An 18,627-nucleotide genomic window follows, 5' to 3' on the forward strand; every position below is an offset into this window, starting at 1 on the left:
CACAGACTCTGGAAACTTCACACTGGACTTCAAGCATCTTGCCGTGTGTGCCTCTCCATTCTTCCTCCATACTCTGGGTCCTTTGTTTCCAAATGAGATGTAAAAGTTGCTCTCATTCGAAAAGAGGACTTTGGAACACTGAGTAACAGACCAGGTCTGTTTTTCTTTAGCCCAGGTAAGATGCTTCTGACGTTTGTTGTTCAGGAGCGGCTTGACAAGAGGAATACGACATTTGAAGCCCATGTCCAGGATCCATCTGTGTGTGGTGGCTCTTGATACACTGACTCCAACCTCAGTCACTCCTTGTGAAAGTCCCCAACACTTTTGAATGGCCTTTTCAAAAGAGCCGAGGTGGCGCAGTGGTTAAATGCAGCACTGCAGGCTACTGCTAGATCAGCAGTTCAGCGGTTCAAATCTCACCGGCTCAGGGTTGACTCAGCCTTCCATCCTTCTGAGGTGGGTAAAATGAGGACCCGGATTGTTGGGGGCAATATGCTGACTCTCTGTAAACCGCTTAGAGAGGGCTGAAAGCCCTATGAAGCGGTATATAAGTCTACTGCTATTTTCCTGACAATCTTTTCCAGGCTGCAGTCATCCCTGCTGCTTGTGCACCTTTTTCTTCCACACTTTTCCCTTCCACATAACTTTCTATTAATGTGCTTTGATACAGCACTTTGGGAACATCCAAATTCTTTTGCAATTACCTTTTGAGGCTTTCTCTCCTTATGGAGGGTGTCAATGATGGTTTTCTGCACAACTGTCAGGTCAGCAGTCTTTCCCCTGATTGTGATTGGAACCCTTTGCAGGTGTTATGGCTTAATTAGCTGATTAGAGTGGGACACTTTGAGCCTAGAATATTGCATCTTTTCACAATATTCTAATTTTCTGAGATTGTGGATTTGGGGTTTTCATGAGCTGTAAGCCATAATCATCACAATTATGACAAATCACTGCTTGAACTATCTTGCTTTGCATGTAATGAGTCTATCTCATATATTAGTTCCACCTTTTAAGTTGCATTACTGAAATAAATGAACTTTTGCACGATATTCTAATTTTTTGAGTTTCACCTGTAGTTTTAGAATTAGATGTTCTAGAGTCCTTGGTTGAGAGGGACAGCTATAGAAAAGGAAGGAAGGAAGGAAGGAAGGAAGGAAGAAAGGAAGAAAGAAAGACTACAAGGTTCATGTATGCATTCAAAATGGTGTCTGGTTTGGTATCATCAGTCTCAGGAATGTGTCTAAACTGCAGATTTCACTTTCATAGCAATCACCATCATAGGCCTGTAGTTATTTTCTGATTGTTTGCAATATCTACCCCATGTTTTGGGAGTGTGATTGGGAAGCATGAACCCGCACTTACATAGTGTGGGAAATCAGTCATGCTAGCACTATCCCTGATAGTATGTTTCGGATCTATTTCTGTAGATATGGTCATTTGTTTTTATGCAGTTATTTAAAAAATAAATCTGAGTTACATACTGCCCTTTTCTCACTGTAGTCATGAGGCACCACTTGAGGCATTGTATCTGTTACACTACACACACACACACAAACACTTATTCATGTCGCGAACTACTGTCAAACATCACCCGGAAATGCCTCTATTGTATGTAGAATCTGAGCTTGTCACCTGTCCAGCCATTGTTTTTTGTCTTGAACCGTGAGTGCTTTGTCCTGTTTTGGCACTGTTTGCAGGTGGGCTGGCTTGTACAGGCAGCAGATGATTTTCACCGGCAAGCCAATGCAGTTGCCATGGCGGCAAAATGCTGAAGAGAAGTAGGTCATTTCAGTGTAATTTTGGATGTGCTTTGGAAAGCCTAGCTGGGGAAAACTGCATAAAAGTGAACACCTAAGATATTCTATCTTGTAAACACTCATTCCTTTCAGCCAGCTTTTACGACTATATCTTTCTGACTTGGCACGACAAAAATACATTTGTCCTTGCAAGCAAGGCCCCCACAATGAAATAAACAAGATTGAATGGTGGTCTTATTTCCTTTAGATAATTGGAAAAAAAAAAGAAGAATTGGGACTGAAAATAGCAGACTAGTTATACCTTAAATATCATGGTGTTTTAAGGCTCAAAGGTGATAATTAACTTTGTATGTATTGAATCTGTCCAGTTATTGGAAAATCAAGTCCTGTTTACCAAGTAACAAAGAATTTATCTTTTCTCTGTGCTATTTCTACCAAGGTACTGCCTTTTTCACCAGTAGCTTAAAACATTTTTAATACCATTTTTTTTTGATGATAGCTCCTGAAAGTAAACATTGCAGAAGATCACCTAGGTAAAAGTTGCCAAAACAAAAGTGTCCTTGTTCCTAGAAGCACGTGCAGTTTGACCAATAAATAACAAGAGATCTACATTGTGTCTCCACTATCTTAGTTATCTAAGTGAAAAGCTTGTCTGGAAAAATACCAAACTATGACTTTTTTTTCCTTCCTTTCAGTGTAGGCGTGATATTAAAATCAAATGACTTTACTGCAGTCATTAACCAGTAGAAAGAATGAAGAAAGGAAAGAGATAATTTTCAAGTATCCAGAACATCCAAATGTAAATAAACAGAAATGATCCATTAAAAAATATCGGCATGTCAAAAGGCTTCTTATTAGTTGCAACTAACCTCAAATATAAAGTTATACAGCTCTGGCAAGTCTGAGGAAGATGCAGTTCAGTCACTGACATAGAAAAATGACCAGTGGGCCATGTTGAGGGAAAACCATTCCCTACTCAAACAAGTTCAGTTGCTCTTAAATATTCTTTGTCAAATTTTGTGTTCCACTACTTAAAACCTGGCAATCTTCCATGTTATTTCAGGGTTATAGCATAGAGTAAAAATTGCTTGTACTACTGATCATGGTATCCTGTTTTAATAGTTAGGATTGGGCAATTGTTTCGGGTCTGATGTTCGGCAACTTCAAAATCAACTGAGAGTTCCTTGGTGTTTCTGTTTTAGAGGAAACAACCTCTAGTCTAGCATATTGAGCAAATATTAATTGCCAGATACCAATAGCTGTGTACTTATGGATGCATTTCTTAAGCCAAAAATCCATCTATTTCAACATTCTGTTTCCAAAGGAGTCAGATGGAGGTCTCTGAGAAGTCCAGAACTGGAGATTTACCCAAGTTTCATTTGCTTTCATTACTGTCAATATTGTAATTTACCAAGAGCGTCTCTGACTTGGTTAAACATAAAAATATGTTATATAAACATGTGGTAACTTTAGCTGTGATTTTAAATACGTATGTTTATTATATTTAAATCCTGTTTTTTCTGGGATCTGAAGGCAATGAGTTCTTGAGTTTTCTTGTTGTGATTGATCCTAGTTTTGAAAAAAACAGAGTTGGGTTAAGTACAATCAATTCTTAAATGTCTCTCTTTTCAGTTTTCAACTGCTAGCTATTCCTGGTATTTTTGGGAGTTAAGTGTAATGAGATGTAACAAAAAATTAACTTTAAAAAGACATTTTCAACTTGGAGACGCATATCAATTATCATTTTAAGTGAAGTAGATAAATGTCCTAATACCTTATCAATGATAAGAGTTCTTTGCAGTGTTTAGTGATACAGCTGTGCTCAAGAATGTCATTTAGTGATGTTGATGCCAACAATTTTCTATATTTGAAATACATGATAAAATACATTGGCAATTATGAAAGCATTTTCCCCCAAGATTTGATCTTGGGCCCTTTAATAAATCATAAATGTTAAAATGCAAACAATCGAATGATACAAAAGCATGCCAAGAACTACCTTGAGTAACAGAGTGTATTTTTAATGCTAAATTTCAGCCCTGAAATGTAATCTTGGAGAAGTGGTGGGTTGCAGGCCATAAGCCCCAATAAGTGCATACCGGTGCCTGCCCGGAAGCAGCAGCTACTGTACCGGAACAGTGCTTTGGAGCGCCTGCCCACCTGCCCTCATTCCTTACCTGTATTGGAAGGAAATGGGCCATCTGTGCACACATGCACACCACCGAGCATCTGGAGCGTCACAGTTGCTGGGTGTGCATGTGTGTACAGTGCGTGTGCCTGTAGTTCACACCCAGCTCCTGTTGCAGGGTACCAGTTGCAACGGGAGCCGAAACCCACTAGTGTCTTGGAGGCATAAAATATATCTAATGTAGATCACTGTTTTTATTTTATTGCTGAGTGATTCATCCAATTCTTGGGGTTGACATGACTTCCTGGCTAGCCTAATACTCCCATATATATTAGTGGACATTTTATTTGAGGATGTATCTGTTACTTTCAAGACAGATTATCTTCTTTGCCCATGATCAAGTATTCTGCTGTCAAATTACTTGCATTAGATAGCTTGTAATTATTTATAAAGGTTGCTAGTGGTATTGATGATGGGGTATGTATATTTGAAAGGCATCCATTAACAGTGAAAAAGTTTTTGCTGGGTTCTTCAGTATAAGGCTCCGTGATTCTTACTTTGGGGTATATTTTATACCCCAAAGTAGATTTTTTTTAAACCTATGCTTAGGCAATTGCAATACTTTGGAATTTGGAGAGGGAATTACAGCTTTTAAACCATGCAGATGCTTTGCATCCAGCTGTTTCTGATTTTTTCCCCCCTCCAAAAAATCTACAGTTAATAGGCTAGCTTGATGAATCTCTGACTTTATATCTCTTCTCTTCTTTTATCTCTTCTCTTGGTAAATGGAGGAGGCAACATCACTTGTATTTTGTTTATTCGACAACTTTATATCATTTGTCAGGAAAAGGCTCTCATGTTCTAAAAAAGCAACAGAGAAGACTTCCTGATAACAGATCATATACTTCTCCATATAGCTTATTCAGTTGTTCAAGCAGGAAACTTCCCTAGTCAAACTTGGGAAGGCCAGAGGTTAAATCAAAAACTTGAATGAACTTCTACAGTTCTGCTTCTCAATTTGATAGTACTGGTGAACATTCTATAAAGAGTACATCTCTATCAGATCTTTGTTTTAGGAATCCAGTAGATGCCAGAAAAGAGATATGGAAAACAGTAACTTCTGTGCCAACGTCTAGTCATTTGGATTTCCGCAGCTCAAATCTGGTAACTCTTCTAAAGAGTAGTATTGGGATCATGGATAATGAAAAACATATATACTTGATAAGAGTTTAGAGTTCACTCCACTTTATGTTTGGCTCAAGATTTAATGATAATAAAAAATATGGGATTATGTCAAATGAGAGATCTATCAATAACGGAGAATATTTGTAGTTCAGTGTTGAAATGAGGGTTCCTTTGTGCTTTCTGAGTTTGGTGGTTTTCTTACAGATGTTTCATTATCCAAACTAGGTGGTAGTCTAGCATTGATGATGTTACCTAGTTTGGGTAATGCAATGTTTGCAAGAAAACCACCAAGCTCAGAGGGCACTAAGGACCTTTCAGAGATCTATCAATGCTGATAATTCTGGTGTCTTACAGCTACCAAGATACATGAGCATGATCTTTAAAAATTAGTACATAGGTCTGCTCTTTTTTGTTGTATCATGGATCAAGGCAATTGCTAAAGAATATATTCAACCTCTCAAATATGATATCAAACACCTGCTATAAATCATAAATTACACAAATGGGTATTTAACTTACACAAGTGAATTATAGTTTTCCCCAGTGGTAGGGAAAGGATAGCTACTTAAGGTTTCATTTTGGAGAGGAGGACAGGGTGAAATGTTATACATAAGTACTTTTTTCTATCGATGTGTGATGCTGCTTAAGTTAATTTTCAGCTCATCTGTATGCTTTTAGGTAACATCATGAGACTTTAAAAAAATGTTGTGCATTAAAAAAGCAATTAAGTTCCTTGATTGTAAGAGAAGGGTTGTGTGTTACATAATCTTGTTTTTAATCTTTTCCCTAATTAGCACAAAAGCTAATTAAAATCTTTTCAGCATTCTGGGGAAAAAATTGAGAGTTGTATATTTAAGCATTTATCTTATTTTTAGAACAAGCAACTTGAAACATAGATGATAAATAACAATAAATAACAGTCACTTTAGCAAAAAGCAAGTTTAGAAGCAAGTTTCTATTAATCATAACAATAGATTATGTGAGGATTTCATTATTTACAGTAAGTGATATCCATGTTCTCTGTATTGCAGCACAGAGTATAAACCATACATCATATTCTCCGCCTGTGATCTTTGGAACTGATGAAGCAAAGAATTACAGTATTTAAAATTAATACAGTTTTTGAACCTTCATAGCTGAAGAGAAAATCTTGAAATGTTATGCCAGTAACATCTATCTTTGAATGCCAGAGTGCTTTTTGAATAACTCTAAGAAACCACACTGTTGCACGTTGCAGTCTTCATTGTGGTTGCTTAATATTATCAAATCCCAAGCAGAAAATCTACATAGATCAGGGGTGTCAAACTCAATTTCATTGAGGGCCGCATCAGGGTTGTGTTTGACCTGGGGGGGGGGACGGGGAGGCACGGTCAGCTTGATGTCACTCCTGTCAGGGGTGCCTGTGGTGGTCCGGCACTCTGCTAGAGAAAATAGGCTCCTGAGCTCTGTTTTTGGCTGCAATGACCTCCTGAAACCCTCTGCCAGCAAAAACAGCTCGGGAGGCACCATGGGCCAGTCTTTTACTGTTTCCAGGGTGGTCCCGCAGGCCAGATTTAAGCACCCCATGGCCAGAGCACCCCAGCCCTTGAGTTTGACACCCCTGATGTAGACAGAGAAGGATGACTGTAGCTTGTTGTAGGATAATTGAAGGTGGTGTACAATAGTTAGAACATATGCCAATGCACATTGGTGCTGAGCATAGTTTTCTTCAGCTGCTCTACTATTGGTTTTGGAATGAATGATTCCAAATGAATGATTACTGTATATACTCAAGTATAAGCCTAGTTTTTCAGCCCACTTTTTGAGCTGAAAAAAGCCGCCTCGGCTTATACTTGAGTCAGTGAAAAATTTGCCCGAAATGGAGGAGAAAAAGGGGCGGGGCCATGCTGCTGGGTGACGCTTGTGAATGGCCCAGCGCCCCTGAGTTTCCCCTCCCTCTGTGTCAGTTTGCCGCGCAGCGTGCACCGCACCATCCCCCCTCCTCACGTTCTAATGTAATGCAGGGCTATCTTACGATTCCCCTTCCTCCCCCTCCTGCCGCTCTGCAACGATGTCCCACCTCCTCCTTGTTATGGCAAGCAGCCACATAGCGATGTCCCACCTCCTCTGGTACAGTGATCCAATGATAGGAATCACTGTACCGTGTGTCATAGGAGGCGGGACATCATCATCACAGCGGGACATCAGCATCATGAGGTGAGTGAAGTATTTCATTGAATACACCAGTATTGTGTGATAATAATTTGTTATGCAGAGCAAATTTTTACAATGGCTACTGTATATTTAATGGGCACAGGCAGGCTGTATATGTTATTCAATGGGCAATGGCATTATTGGTATCTATTTTTATTTTTGAAATTTATCGGTAGCTGCTGCATTTCCCACCCTAGGCTTATACTCGAGTCAATAACTTTTCCAGTTTTTTGTGGTAAAATTAGGTGCCTCGGCTTATATTCGGGTCGGCCTATACTCGAGTATATACGGTATTAGATAATGGTACTTGGCCACGACATCCATGCTCATTAACCACAGTGGGCACAATAGAAACTAGTGAGATAACATACAGGTAGTCCACAAATTGACTTACAACTACAATTTGGACCAGAATTTCCATTGCTAAGCAAGATAATTGTTAAATGAGCCACATCCAAATTTGTGATCTTTTTTTGCACAGTTGTTAACAAATCACTGCATGTGAATCATGTGGTCGTTATGCAAATCCAGCTTCCCCATTGACTTTGCTTGTTGAAAGCTGGCTGGAAAGGTTGCAGATGGTTGTCACATGACTTTGGAGTACCGCAACCATTCTAAACACATGCCATTTGCCAAGTGCCCAAATTTTGATCACATGACTGTGGGGATGCTGGAACAGTCATACCTTGTGAGGACTGGTTGCAAGTGATTTTTTTCAGTGCCCTTTTAATTTTGAACATTCGCTAAGCTAGTGGTTGTAACTTGAGGACATCCTGTAGAGATATAATCACTGATATCCAATAGCATAAAGAAATTTCATAACTTACTCTAAATTGGAAAGCTACGTTTCATCTATGGAAGATGAAAGATTTATGTTCAGATACTGGCTTTTTCAGAAGCAAGTAGTTACACTTTCCTTATTTCGATAACATTGAAACTATAATTAATTTGAAGTGGGGTTGGTGGTAATTTTAGTTGGTTTTGATTAAATTGCTTACTGACAAAAAACTAGATATATGGCAAATATGTAATTTAGATGAACAGATGATCATGGAATGACCATCACTGAAAGCACCAAGTCATATGTGTCTTGTCGCTGTTTTCTTATTGCTAATGACAGCTGCCTGATATAATTAGCTGGATGTGTAGGCACTTCAGAAAAACACCAATATTTTCTTTGCCTGTGTTTTAGGTTGCAATTGCTCCTTGGTGGCTACCAGTTAAAGGAGCAAATTGGAAGCACCCAGAAGGCCCTGATTCTCATATCTTAAAGAGGTGAGCCCCAAACAGTTTCGAGTTTCTACTGGTATTTTACTGAAAATGTACCAAAGTCGCTGAGAGATATTTTATTATCCTGAACTAAGCATCATTGGACAAATAAACACAAACAAGTTGGTGTTGTCAAAATAAAGGAACCTATCAAAGATCAGATTTTATTGGGGAGGGGGAGAGATTTCTTGTTAGAATTTTTTGTTAGATTGCCAACACAATCCTAAGCTGCATTAATAGAGGGATGAAATAAAGAGCATGTGAGGTATTAATACCGCCTTATAAGGCCTTAGTAAGACCACACTTGGAATATTGCATTCAATTTTGATATCACAATATAAAAAAGATGCTGAGATTCTGAAAAGAATGCAGAGAAGATCAACAAGAATGATTAGGGGACTGGAGACTAGAACTTATGAAAAACAGTTGCAAGAATTAGTTGCAGTCTAGTGAAAAGAAGGATTGGGAAAGAATGATAGCAGTGTTTCAGTATTTGAGAGACTGCCACAAAGAAGAGGGGAATCAATCAGTTTTTCAAAGCACCAGAAGGCAAGACAAGAAACAATGGATGGAAAGTAAGCAAAGGGAGAAGCCACCTGAAACAAAGGAGAAATTTCCTAATAGTGAAAACAATTACCGTATTTTTCAGTCTGTAAGACACACTCCCCCCCCCAAAAAAAAGTGGGTGGAAATGTCTGTGCATCTTATAGAGTGAATGTTGCCAAAGCCCCACCCACTCGCCAGCTCCCATCCTTCAGCCATTTTCAGCCTCCGTGTGCCCCATTTTTGGCCCGTTCCAGGTAATGGGGATCGCCACTGATCTGCACTGCCGATCACCGATGGCGATAGCGGCGGCAATCCCTGATTCCTGGAATGGACCAAAAATGGGATACATGAAGGCTGAAAATGGGACACGCCAAGGCAGTGAAATGCGGGGCCAATCCCCACAGCTTGAAACAGCTGATCAGCAGTATTCCGGAACACTGATCCAAGCACCAATCAGTTCCTCATGCTAAATCAGGCTGCAATAATGTGCTGAAGCCGACCAGGCTGTTTGCTGTTTTGCTGCAAGGACGCTAGCCAGATGAATACCAGTGGATGCTGGGAGGCAGATAATTTTTTCTTGTTTTCTTCCCCAAAAGCTTGGTGCATCTTATGGTCTGGAGCATCTTATAGTGCAAAAAAAAATACAATAACTAGTGGAATGGCTTGCCTTCAGAAATTGTGGTGTTCTATCACTGAAGGGTTTTAAGAAGAGACTGGACAGAAACTTGCCTGAAATGGCAAAGGGTCTCCTGCTTGAGCAGGGGTTGGTCTAGAAGACCTCCAAAGTCCCTTCCAACTCTGTTATTCTATGAAAATCCCAAAGCTTACCATTTGCTGGGACAAGTAGCAGCTTATGTTTCAAAAGTTGAGATTTCTTGAGATATGCTACATCCCCTTGCTTCTTTTTATATGCAGGAGGGGAGGTCCTGTAGCTTGCTAATCACTATGAAGAATATTTTGATGTTGGAAAACATATTAGGGGTCTCTGTTCTATATCTGATAATTTTGGTTTTGCTTGCTTGCTTCTCATTACAGTTTCAGTAAATAAACACAAAACATACACTGTACATACAATGTATTGATTATGGAGGTTGCAAAGATACAGTCCTTATGATAGTACTTGAGATCAGAATTGCCATTGCTAAGGGACATGATTGTAAAGCATGACATCACATGAATGCGCCACTTAGTGATCACAGTTCCTGCAGTCCCAATTGCTGTTGTTAGGCAAGTACTGCACATGTCATTAAGCAAGGACCTCACATGATTGCAATTTCCAAGTTCTTGCTCTCTTTCCCTTTGACTGCAGTGAATGTTGGAAATCATAGTCATGTGACCGTGACTTGCTGTGTCATCATAATTGCAAGGCAGGCACTGAGTGCCTGGATCATGTGATTGTAGGGACATTGCAACAGCCAAAACTCAAGGACTGGTCATAACTATCCCCATTCAGTGCCATCACAAATTTGAACAGTCACGGAAAGAGCGGTCATAACCCAAGGAACACCTGTATTCAAATTATGGGAAGGTTGTATTTTCGCTTTTCATTGCAATTTTAAGTTAGACGTTAGCTATTGGTATATACTTTTTTTTAGTGAATTATATTATCACATCGCAAATATAAATTAGATTTCATTTCTACTAATCAAACTACAGAAAACCACAGAATATAACTAAAATTATAAAGTAAATATAAAAAGGTTGAAAGGTTAGAAATATGTGTGCATTTGTTTATACAAATAGATTTTCTCCCCAAATTCAGAACCCCACCCTATACCTCTATTTATTAAAATAAAGCAGAACTTTTAATATGAAGTCCTCATTTTTCCCCTGGATTTATTTTGGAAAACTATAAGCAGTGAAATGGCCTTCATAATCTGTCATTACATCTTATTAATCAGTCTCTTCCCCTCAGGGCTGGTAAAAGCATTTGGCTTTTTTCTTTCTTTTTTCTTTTCAAAAATTATTTTATGACAAGAACCATATCACGATAACACCATCTTCAGTGTACTTCTCTTACTTAATCTCCAATGGGAAAGAATGAAAATGAACTGACTGCAAAAATAGAAGCATCCATTGTCATCGGGGAATTAAAGGGGAAAGAAAGAAAGATCAAAATCAGTTCTAAATAAGTGTTCTAGATATCTGCTCTCTTTAACCTTAATGCCATGTGAAAGTTTATCTTCCTGATCTAGGTCATAACACAGATTTATTAATCTAAGTGTTCCAGACTAGCGTTCTGAAATGAGGGCGCATAAGCAGAAGCGGCTATCTTCTACTGAGCTTAGAGCAAAGAATTCTCATGTCATACAATGTGGGGATGAAACAGGGGGTTCAGGTCCAGAGTTCAGAGAAGGCAGATAGGAAAAAAGGTTGTGAGAGGCAGAACTTTAGAGAGAGGTGAGAAAGATGAGTACAGGCATTACCAAAAAAAACCAACACTAAAATAGTCCCAAAGGTGCTTTTTTCAAGAGGCAACTTGGACTTTCTGGTTTTTCTTTGAAGATGTTTTGCTTCTCATCCAAGATGTTTCTTCAGCTCTGAGCTGAAGAAGCTTCTTGGATGAGAAGCGAAATGTGTTCAAAGAACAAACAGAAAGTCCAGTTGCCTCATAAGAAAGTGCCTTTGGGACAACCGTGACTTGAATGACTGAGAATCTCCATAGACAACACTACAGGTAGCTCAACGTCTATGGAGATTCTCAGTCATCCAAGTCACGGTTATCCCAAAAGGCAACTGACTTTGTTTTTTTCTTCTTCTTTGAAAAGATTTCGCTTCTCATTCAAGAAGCTTCTTCAGTTCTAACTGACCAGTGGGGAATGGAAAGATACCAGATAATTGCAAAGGATATAAATCCTTCCATTCCGCACCAGTCACTTAGAACTGATGAAATGTTTTGAAAAAAAAAAAAAAGAAAGTCCAGTTGCCTTTTTTTGGGGGGGGGCGGGATACCTTTGAGTCTACAGTTGCTTTTCAATTATAGTTAGACTGTGGGGAAGAGTTGTATGTGTTTGACTTGACCGGTTTCAAGACCTTGGTATTGTTATGATGATTTGTTCAGTAGCTTTAATATATGAGGAAAATGATGACACTGAAGTTCATCTTAAATTTGAAGGGCGTCCCAGCATCTATTTAGACACTCAAAAAACATTTCCTATGATGAAGTAATATCAAAAATTAACTACATATTTTCTTCTCTTTTCTTCTCTTAGTTAAGTTAGTAACTTCTTGTTGCCATCCATGGATGATGGCTTGCACTGTTACTGGGGTTATGGGAACATATATACCAGTGATGGCTAATCTTTTTGTCCTCATGTGCCAAAAGCGTGCACCTCATGTGCCAAAAGCATGCACACGTGCTTGACAGTGTGTGCGCATGTGCCCACACTTATAATGCAATGTGTGCATGACCCCCCTGCGTGACCCCTATGCATGCACATGCAACCCCCCCCCCCCCTGCGAGCCCCATGTTGGGCCTAGCAGGCCTTCCTCAAGTGTCCTGGGATCAAAAATGGGGCACACACACACAGCAGAGGCCAGAAAAGCAGCTGGCGGGCGGGAAATGCATGCACATGTGTGGTGGAGCTGAGCTGGGGCAACGGCTTGCATGCCTGCAGAGAGGGCTCCATGTGCCACCTGTGGCACGCATGCCATAGGTTCACCATCAGGGATATATACTATACTAAATTGAAGGAAATGCTTATAATGTCTGTGCATTTTTATGCTTTTTTACAATGCTAAAGCAGGTTAATTATAAGTCCGGGTTTCTTAATTAGGTACTTGGATTTAGTGTGATATATTGAGATGTTTATTGCCTATTTGGTTACCTTTGGTTAACCAGTTATTGCAGCTTGACTCTCTGCAAAGGAAATGGTTATTATAGCTTGGTACCCTATGCTAAGCTCAGACATAGAGGAATTAAGTATATTGTGTGTATGTGGTGTGCGCGTATATATACATATACATCATATACATATACATATACATACATACATACATACATACATACATACATACATACATACATATATATATATATGTTGTACTTGTGCTGATAAATAAATAAAGGGAGACTAGTATAGATCTATTTCAAGCTATTTAGCTCTCATTAGCTAGCCATACCCTTACTGGGATTCGAACCTGTGCTGTATTGCATCTTAGGCAGATGTCTTAACCATTGAGCCACAGGTCCTCCTCCTTATCAGCTGAAGCCAGGGAGGTAGGTATATATTTAGTGTCACAACCCCTGGTATGCCCCACTTATGGGAGGAAGCTAACTGCTTCCATTATCTGTCTATCGGCTCGTCACAAGAGTCCATCACGACAGAAACCCAATATTTTTACTGTTGCCTTTGTTACATTTGTTGTACTTGTGCTGATAAATAAATAAAGGGAGACTAATATAGATATATTTCAAGCTATTTAGCTCTCATCAGCTAGCCATACCCTTACTGGGATTCGAACCTGTGCTGTATTGCATCTTAGGCAGATGTCTTAACCTGGAGGGTGATGTTGTCCTATTCTGTGTTTTAGGTGCCTCAAGACTATTGTCTGTTTTTGCTGCATCCTCTCTGAAATTCCCCAGTAAGAGGATGTTTCAATAATTTTAGCCCCAAACCTTCCTCCCCTCAATTTGGTTTTGTACTTGGCTCACAGGACTTCTATTTCCATAGTGAACTGTATTTTGGGGTGTAGGCTGTTGATATATGTGAGGAAGTTGTCCAGTTTTTCTTTCCCGTGTGGCCAAAACTGGACAACTTCCTCACACATCTCCACAGCCTACACCCCAAAATACAATTCACTATGGAAATAGAAGCATGTGTGTGTGTGTTTCGGTAGATGGTGTGTCCTAGGGAGCCATTGGTTTTTTTGTAGATTCTAGTCCAACCCCCTGCTCAAGCAAGAAACTCTGTAACCTGCCTATTCCATTGGTAGTCCAATCTCTTTTTTTTAAAAAAACAACAACAACTTCAAAGTAAAAGAGCAACTATGACTTTTGGAGGCAAGAAGCAAGCAGGCTTCTCAAAAGCCTAAATCACACTATTAAAGGCATCATGTGTACTGCTAACACATGACATTTGGTAGCCAATTCATTCCATTTTCCTTTCAGAAGCATACAATTAATACTATCCTTTCACTTTTTCTTTTCCTTTCATCATCATTAACTAAATTGAATCTAACTCTAAGGGTAAACACCAGTGTTTTGCCTTTATTTGTTTTATTACTGGCACACGTTGTGTCAAACAATAATGTGGTTTACTAAGATACTCTAACCTTTTCCTTATGCAGAATCTTAAAAGGTTGCCAATCCTCTTTTGCTTGTATATCTGTATATCTCTCAGGCTGGATCATCCAGTTCTTCATGTTTCTTGGAATGATGCTATGGCCTTTTGCAGTTGGGCAGGAAAACGGTTACCGACTGAAGCTGAATGGGAATATAGCTGTCGGGGTGGTCTTGAAAACAGGTACTCATCATTATTTGTAATTTCCCAGAAAAATTAATTAAGCAAAAAAACTACAATGTATCTTCAACCTAGTCTCTATACCTGAAAAATCACTCCCCCCCCTAGAAGTTTAAGTTAATGCAGAGTCAATGGTATTGAAATTAATGCTGTATTATAAAACTTCTGTAGAAGTGCAGGCTGCTAATATTTTAAATATTTTAAATATTGTGCTTGTGTGTCAGTTCTTTCTTTTTCGCTCTCTCTTTCTCGTCTCTCTATCCTGATAGGCCACTAGCTAACAATGTTTTTATAGTAATCTTATTTTTATAGTAATACGACTAAACATTACAATTGCACAACTGCCTTCCTTAACTTTTGCCTATGCTTCTTTTGACAGACTTTTTCCATGGGGAAACAAACTTCATCCAAATGGTCAGCACTATGTAAATATTTGGCAGGGAGAATTCCCTAGAAGCAATACAGAGGAAGATGGCTATAAAGGCACTGCACCTGTAAGTTAGTGATGAGATAACAGAATTGGAAGGGACCTTGGAGGTGGTCTAATCCCTGCTCAAGTAGGAAACCCTACACCATTTCAGACAAATGGTTGTCCAATCGCATTTTAAAATGAGAGTGTTGGAGCACTCACAACTTCTGGGGGCAAGTTATTCCACTGATTAATTGTTCTGTCAGCAAATTTCTCCTTAGTTCTAGGTTGGTTCTCTTCTTCATTAATTTCCATCCATTGTTTCTTGTCCTGCCTTCAGCTGCTTTGGAAAATAGGTTGACTTCCTCTTCTTTGTGGCAGCCCCTGAGATATCACAACACTGCTATCATGTCACTCCTAGTCCTTCTTTTCATTAAACTAGACTTACTCAATTCCTTCAACTGTTCTTCATATGTTTTAGCTTCCAATCAGATTCTTTTTGACTTCTATGACAATCACTATTGACTATTTGAGAAAATTGGATGCCATTTGCAGGCATAATTGTCCTTTCTAGGGAATGAGGCCTAAGAAATGACAGGCAGGTGAAGTATGATAGTTTTGTACGAAGTATAAAAAGTGGAGGGAAATGTAGATCATTTACCCTCCCTGTGGGCCAGAGTAATTTTATATGGAAGCATATAATAATGCTGCCCCTAAGTTAGGAACTTTAAAGCAATTTATAATGAAAGGTGCAAGGATCCTATGACATGGCATACTGTATGTAAGAGAAATGTTTCTCTTCCCACAGTGTTTGGATAATCTGTAAAGAAATAGGTGGCAGGAAAATCAGAATGAAATTCACATAGGGATAGTGTTTTAAACTAAGTTGTTTTGAACTGTTACAGTCTGTGCATCCCAAGAGACAGCCTGCTTAGATTATTAATTGGTGCAAAATCATCTCGCTATACCATTTAACACATGGTGCATTCAACAATTTAACAAGGATACAAGGAAGTTAAGTAGTGATGTTCAATGAAAAATAATTCACAATTTTACTTTATATTCAGCAGTTACAATAGAAATTGTTTTTCTAAGAACATAATATGAGCCATGCCTGCCAGATTGGATCTCTGTCCTATCTAGTGCATCCATCTGTTCTCATGGTGGCCAAGGAAGCCCAATAGACTCCTAGCAAATGTCCTTGAGTCAACTTCCTTCCATAATGCATTGCACCTTTATAAGTAAAGAGGACAGCCCAAATAACATAATTCCAGGGTACAGGAATTAGTGTTTTCCATTAAAAAACAGATTTTTTTTTTGTTCAACAAAAATATATATTTATTTTTTGTTATGAGTAGAGAGTAGGTAAGCAGTAATATATCTTAGTTCAAATACAACTTTTAAATTAGATTCCACTTAAATTGAGTTTGATTCCTGGTAAATTTATGGATATAGTTATGTAGTTTACCTGGCAACAATAAAACAGAAATTGCTTTCTTCTGTGCTGTTTTTCAGTCTACCTTACAACTATGGTATTTCTTTGTTGTCTCCCATTCAGATCCTAATTATGTGTGAACTTGCTTAATTTTTTGAAACTGAGTTAAACAGGTACTTGAAGTGTCTATGCTGTGAGTCTGTGCTGAGTACTCCAAAAAATAACAATGAGTCCAAGCAGAGTTCCTGGGGATACTCAATGAAAGGTCTCAGAAGAAGGCTCTCTGGGTCTTTCAACTAGCCTTTATGAGACCCAGATACTCAGATTCTTCTCCTGTGATTTCTGAAGCGTAGTGCAGATGTATTGTTGAGATACTTAGAGGAGACTACCAATTTATGTCTATTTCAACATGCATTCCCAACTCGTCTTGGTGCAGAAAGAGACTGCTGTTTGCTGAAGAACTGGTCCCCATGAGAAAGAAACCAGAAGGGTTTGCCCAACCCAATGCCTCATTTGGGTTGTTCTCCATATTGTGCTGTGATAGTAGCAAATAATTTCAAAAGGGCATTTAAGGTGCAAAGTTTTAACAACCAGATATTAGGCAAAAAGTAAGTGTTAAGCATATTTTGCTGTCATCTAGCAGGTGTCTGGATTTTTGGAGCCCAAATCTTGTTACCTGGGGTGGGGTGGGGATACAATCTGAGGTCTCAGAACTACATCTAGTCCTGCCCCAAAATCTTGTGTACAGCCCCCAGAGCTTCTGCAAAAGTTCCTATCAGTTATCCTTTCTAGTGTGACCTAAGGCAGAAATTATTCTAGCTCGTGCTATTCCATTATCTATGCTTAGCACAAATATCAACATTAAAGTAAGAGTTATTTTCAAAAGTGTAGTAATTTACACTGTCACTTTGTAAAATGTTTTTAACAGAGTCACAATTTCTGAACTGGTAAGAAGAATCACTAAGAAATGATCCTCTGCCATTAAGCCTAAGTATAAATACAAGGGGGAGGGAAGGTTGAAAGATCTTTTAATTTTCTTCTGGTGAAAAATAGAGAATAGACAGAGAGAGTGGAGCCTGCTGACTCTATATATTGATTGCAACCTCACCCCTATTAATTTGTAGAAAAAACATTAATGAGGTACATCTGGCTTTTCTCTCCTATGTCTGCTGGATAGAAAGCTTTGTAGTGCACTTTTCTCTTCTAACAAGCCATTCTCCAATCACAAATGTCAGGGTCAGCAAAAGAAAAAAGAAAAAAGGACAGTTTATAATTTAACAGTCATACCGGCACATGTAATGAAAATGAGTTGTTTTGGTCCTTAATACTAATGTATTTTTATTATCTCCTACGAAGAAAAAGGTCAAAGTATTGTTTTTTTTTTATGGATTGCTTTGCCTCCTGCATTATTGATCCAGGCCTAACATAAATTCTCACAAATGGTTTCCTGTGCATGACTGTGTATTTCTGAGAATTGGATAGGAAATCTCTATCCAGGCAGTAAAAGGTAACATGCTCATATTGTTCTGTATTTTAAAATGTTTTAACAACTGTGTAAATTGGCCAGAGTTGCTGGCAGTCTGGCACCATATACATTTAGTGTATATTCTTTTTGTGGTTTGTCTCACAGTCAACCAGATGTTTAGACTAGGTTTGGAATTGCATTTACCAGTCGAGTCCTTCCCAAGGACTTGGAATAGGCACATGTTGTTTGATGGTGTTAAAGGTATCACTGCAAGTTGTAAACTGTTCCAAGTAAAGCAGCTTTTTGCAGATGATAGATGGTGGTTTTGTCAACACTGATGGTGTTGAAGTGGCCCTCCAGATGTTTTGGTTTTGCACCCAAGGCACTTATTATTTGTACTATTTTTGCATTCTTTTACCACAGTATTCTACTTTTATTTGCAGGTCTTTAACTTATTATTTTTGCCAGTTCTTTATCTTCTACTTTGCTGTCTACAGGTATTGCCACATCTATTATTCATTTTTTTTTTGGTCTTTCTTATCGGCATTGCTTAAGTCTGGGGCAGGGGTGAAATTCAGCAAGTTCTGACAGGTTCTAAGAACTGGTAGCGGAAATTATGAGTAGTTTGGAAAACCGGCAAATACCACCTCTGGCTGGCCGCAGAGTGGGGTGGGAATGGAGATTTTTCAGTATCTTTTCCCTGCCACACCCACCAAGCCACGCCCACAAAACCAGTAGTAAAAAAAATTTGAATTTCACCACTGGCGTGGGGTACTAT

The 18,627-nt window shown here is 38.9% G+C and overlaps 1 protein-coding gene across 1 annotated transcript in view; it reads left to right on the plus strand.

Annotated features, from left to right (window-relative positions):
• SUMF1 (sulfatase modifying factor 1) overlaps window positions 1-18,627 on the plus strand; it is a 73,576-nt gene that overhangs the window by 27,402 nt on the left and 27,547 nt on the right. The window contains exons 4-6 of the mRNA XM_032211049.1: window positions 8,456-8,538; window positions 14,421-14,543; window positions 14,920-15,034. Coding sequence (XP_032066940.1) covers window positions 8,456-8,538; window positions 14,421-14,543; window positions 14,920-15,034 — 321 coding nt within the window. The remainder of the gene's footprint in view (window positions 1-8,455; window positions 8,539-14,420; window positions 14,544-14,919; window positions 15,035-18,627) is intronic.

Source organism: Thamnophis elegans, chromosome 2, assembly GCF_009769535.1.
Source record: "Thamnophis elegans isolate rThaEle1 chromosome 2, rThaEle1.pri, whole genome shotgun sequence".
NCBI lineage: Eukaryota > Metazoa > Chordata > Lepidosauria > Squamata > Colubridae > Thamnophis > Thamnophis elegans.